This window comes from Cryptomeria japonica, chromosome 2 (assembly GCF_030272615.1).
Source record: "Cryptomeria japonica chromosome 2, Sugi_1.0, whole genome shotgun sequence".
NCBI lineage: Eukaryota > Viridiplantae > Streptophyta > Pinopsida > Cupressales > Cupressaceae > Cryptomeria > Cryptomeria japonica.
The window spans coordinates 223,298,313-223,303,047 of NC_081406.1; the positions used below are offsets into that span (position 1 = coordinate 223,298,313).

Here is a 4,735-nt window from a genome sequence, read left to right on the forward strand (position 1 = left end):
ATTTAATAAATATTACAATATCACAATATAATAATAATATAATTTTTTTATTAGTAATAATAATTTAATATATGATATTTTTCGACATACTTTATCTATATTTCTCTAAAGATATGCATATAATATTATTATAAGTCTTATTTGTCAAATTCATATAGAATATCTCACTTACAAAATAATCATTTCTTATTCGTGCACTAGTAACTCACTTACAAACTGATCTTTACATTAAGAAAACTCTAATCAAAATATACCCTAAATTAAAACTTAAAGGCCGGGGCACGTATTTTTCACCATTACAATACTTAAAAACTATAACAAAATGACTGAAACCCTAATCTCACATTATACGTCAAGCTTGTGAAGGCGCGGAATACGAGGTAAGTCCGAGGGTTTCTGCAAATAATAGGGTTTCCGAAAATAGATCATTGATCTTGGTATTTTAACAAAGTTTAGAAAATTTCACCTGTACTGGGTTGTTATTTTGAAGCATTGATAATTTAGTTGTTGCTGTCATTAGTCGAAGAACCATGGCGATGGGTATGATGAAGCCGATGAAGGCTGGTCTCGAGGAATCTCAGGAGCAGCAGCACCGCATTAGAATCACTCTTTCTTCTAAGAATGTCAAGAATCTTGAGAAAGGTATGTGTTTCTTGTCTCTTTCATCATATACTTATTTCAATTACATTGCCAGGAGATCTAATCTCGCAAGTGATAGATTGAGTTATAAGGTGTTTAATGGCACCTGGTTAAGATTTAAACCATTGGATCTTAGTTTTTTTGTGTTTATTTTTGCAGTGTGTGGTGATCTTGTGAAGGGCGCCAAGGACAAGAGATTGAAAGTCAAGGGGCCTGTCAGGATGCCTACAAAAGTGCTTCACATCACCACTAGGAAGTCTCCCTGTGGAGAAGGTACTGGATTTTGGAGCTGTTCCTTTTATATAGCTAGTTAAACTGGCCAATCAAGTCATTACCATCACTTTAATGCCAAGGATTAATTTCAAAACGACTCCTACGCCTCATACACCAGACTGCATCTCATTCTTTAATGTAGAGGGCATGTCTGTTGAGTTCTGAATCTGTATAATCTTTGTGATAAATGGTGCATTTTATCCCATTTTACGGCCAAACCACAATCTTTTCTTTTTCAGTCGAGCAATGTTATGTTACATAAAATGGTGTCTGGTAATCCGCAATTGCGGGTATGACAATAGTTAAGGCTACATCATTTTGAGGCTGAGATTAGCATTAGGACAGATCAAAGAATCATTGAAAGACAACTCCTAGGACACATCAGAGACCATTTAATGTAGAGGGTGCGCTATCACAGAGGCCACTTGACATAGAGGGTGCACTAGCACAGATGCAACTTAACATAGAGGACAGGACCTTGCAAGTGCCCCATTTTTATCCAATCACCGCGTGACAAACTTCTGAAAGGATTTTTATAAGGTTTTGAACAATGTTCACAAAAATGGATGCCCTTTGATTGCATTTGTTTAAGTTTATGGACAATGTTCAGCATTTTGTGTGGCAAGATTTGGGGGTTGGAAACTGGGGGATGGTAGATTGTGCTCAGTGATGTATATTTTGAAATGGAAGCACGTGAAATGATATTAACATAAACTTGTGGGATATGGGATAGATATGTGTTTCTAATCAATACATAGTATGTATGGTGGCTAAATATAAATACAGGTGTACTGTTTCTTGATTCTTTGGATGAGCTATTGTTTGCAGCTTTTCCCATATGAATGTGCAGATTAGGTTGGATTTTCAATTTTGCAGGGAATATTCATGGTACTGTATTCTGTTTGTTAACTTATTTTCTTTAGGGCTTTAGTTGCCTGATCGTTCTGAGACTTGAATTCAGACACTTATACATTCAGGTTCAGTTTAGGCAGTGGGTGCCTCTAGCTGTTTTTTATTATAAGCAGACTGCTGATAAGGTTTAGAGCACAGAAAATTATGTTATGAAGGATATCAAAGTAAACCTCATGGTTGTTTTAACTCCAGCATAGTTTGGATCCAGAGTAGCTGCAATTCAGGGTGTTTTGAGTTGGGAAGGCAAGGGTGGGTGATGATAATAGAATTGTATCATGTTAAGTATTTGTAACAATAGCAATTTGAAACCTGTCTCTTTGTTAGTTCCGCTGTAAACTGGATCAAGGCCTTATCTTATTTTTAAAGGTCAAGAAGCATAATATTATAAAGAATCAGCCTCGAGATTGCTTGATCAAAGCCTCTTTTGCGTAGAAGGAAGATTCGATAATTCTTTAGATATCTGCATTCTGCTTTTTTGTATCAACTACATAATTCTTATAGATACAAGACAGAAATTCACAGAATGGGTCATAAAATTTAAGTGCCTTTTATTAGATAAGTAGATCATGAACTTTTCTATTAGTTCAACTTCTTGAAAAGGCTACTGAGAATGTTGTAGTTTATGATGCACATATTGGTCCTTGGACAGAATTTTTTATTGGTAGATAGCGTGGGAATATTTAAAAATCAAGTCCCTTGGATTTGTCTTCTTTTTGTTTGGCAATGAGCTACAAATCCACATTCCATGAACAAGTATATGAAGTGTTTTGGTTATAAATTATAATTGATGCTGACTATATATATGGTTTAGAAGAGAATCACTTACTAGAGAAAAGAGACCTTAAGATGAAAATTTTCATGTGCCACCAAGCATTTTCATCTTCTTCTTCTAATTCCTCCCATGTATGATGCTAGTAAGGACTGCAAGGAAGGCTTATGTTATACTTTTTAATTTAATTGTAATGGAGTGCGAGCACACTTTTGACTAGTTTACATGGTGTCTACTTTTTAGACTCGTTTTTTCAATTCTTTCTTAATTTTCTGTAAGAAACATGACACTCGACAATTTCTCCTTATCTCCGAGTGATCCATAGAAGTTTTGGTACTCCATCAATTCAGTTTTTCATTTCTCTTCCTATTTGTGTTCATGAATTCATGAAAGTTGCGACTCAACAATGCCATTTTTAATTAAGTACTGAGGATTGCTGGTGTTGTTTAGATGGTTTGAGGTTTTATCATCTATAAGACTATTTTATTTTTGGAGTTTATATAGCCCAAAAGCACAAAACTTTTGCTCATCATTATAAGGTTTTTTATTTTATTTTTTCTTGCATGATATTTTATATGCTACTGTAGCTTTACTGTAACTGTTCATTTTCTTATGGTATTTTTTGCTGTAGTTTAATATTGTCAAGGTTAACACTGTTTATTTTGTATTAATTTTGGACTAAATGACTTGTTTTCAGGGACCAACACATGGGATCGATTTGAATTGCGTGTTCACAAGAGAATAATAGACCTTGTTAGCTCGTCTGAAGTTGTGAAGCAGATAACTTCAATTACCATTGAACCTGGAGTTGAGGTTGAAGTTACAATTGCAGACGGATAAGCCACAAAATTATTCTCTGCTTCCTACTATCGTGGAAGTAATGAATTATTTTACATTAGCATTGAGAGATTCAAAATGCAATATTGGTCATTAAATTTTGACGGTTAGTTCATTGTTGTAACAATGATTATATGTTGGGGTCGATGGTATTTTTTTAAGTCCTGTTTATTTGTCATGAAAATAGTAGCTGCTCAGCATTTTTGTGTCTGCTAAAAAGCTTTCCTATGCACATTTAATGGTATTTTAGTTATTTCATCTCATACCCTTTATGATTCTTGATATTTACAGGTAAGCATTCTCTCTTGGGTTTAACACTGTTAAATCTATACAATGTTCAAGAAATGTTAAACTGTCACTACGGCCAATGGTAATGAGGTTTATAAAAACAATGTGATCATATTAATTTTCTAGTTTGTAAACCTTTTATAGTTGTACCTTGTGAACAAAAGTAAGGCCCATCTGTAAATTTCTTCTTTCTTCTTTTATTACTTGAATGGGTCCAAAATGTCAAAATGAACTACTGTCTTGAGATGGATTTTGCAATCTGTATATCTTTTCCAATGCAGCTAGGGCAAAGCCTTAAACTTTATGGAGATTGGCTGCAACTAACCAACTGTTCTCTCGGAAAATCAATACATTTGTTTTTGTGGAATATCTTGCAACTCAAAATAATGGGTCATTAGCATCTAGTAGGAATAATTTATATATAAAAGGAAACTGCAAAGATATACTATTTTACCTGAAAGCTTATCCTTCGCATTTTCTGTTTAAAGGGGTATACATTAAGCGTTTGGATGAAAAGTAAAATGCATGTTACTGTAATAGATACATGGCACATGGTGGTTACTCATGGTAAACGTTTACAATGTCAATCTTATCTACAGTGGTAGCAATTGAATGAAATCTGAAGTACTTGCATTGGTAAGAGCACATATAGATGATATTGCAAATTACTAAAATGATCTTCATTTTGTATCAAATGTTCCCTCATTGCTTAGTGTGGAAGGGAATTATGTACATATCGAGTTGGCAGCATTTTTCAGTAATGTCATAAAGCGTGTTACGATAATGTGTAAGCTACAGGGCCATAGCATTGGTTGTGTAACCCAACGCACACAAAATTTTAACACACGATGGAGCAAAGTGCAAATCCTGTAAGAGTGTGCTACAATGCGATGAACAAGCCACAGGGCTTGTAGTATTAGTTGTCTAACCTACATTGAAATATTTCAATTCTAGTAAATTCTCACGATCCGTGATAATAAGGAAAGCAGTTTCTGGATTTGGTTGTGTGCGGATTTT

General features: G+C 34.3%; 1 protein-coding gene across 1 annotated transcript; it reads left to right on the forward strand.

Annotated features, from left to right (window-relative positions):
- Nucleotides 1–225: 225 nt before the first annotated feature.
- Nucleotides 226–3,693, forward strand: LOC131048672 (small ribosomal subunit protein uS10). Its single transcript, XM_057982718.2, has 4 exons — nt 226–380; nt 521–642; nt 799–912; nt 3,291–3,693. The coding sequence occupies exons 2-4, from the start codon at nt 531–533 to the stop codon at nt 3,431–3,433; spliced, it is 369 nt and encodes a 122-aa protein (XP_057838701.1). The 5' UTR covers nt 226–380; nt 521–530; the 3' UTR covers nt 3,434–3,693.
- Nucleotides 3,694–4,735: the final 1,042 nt, after the last annotated feature.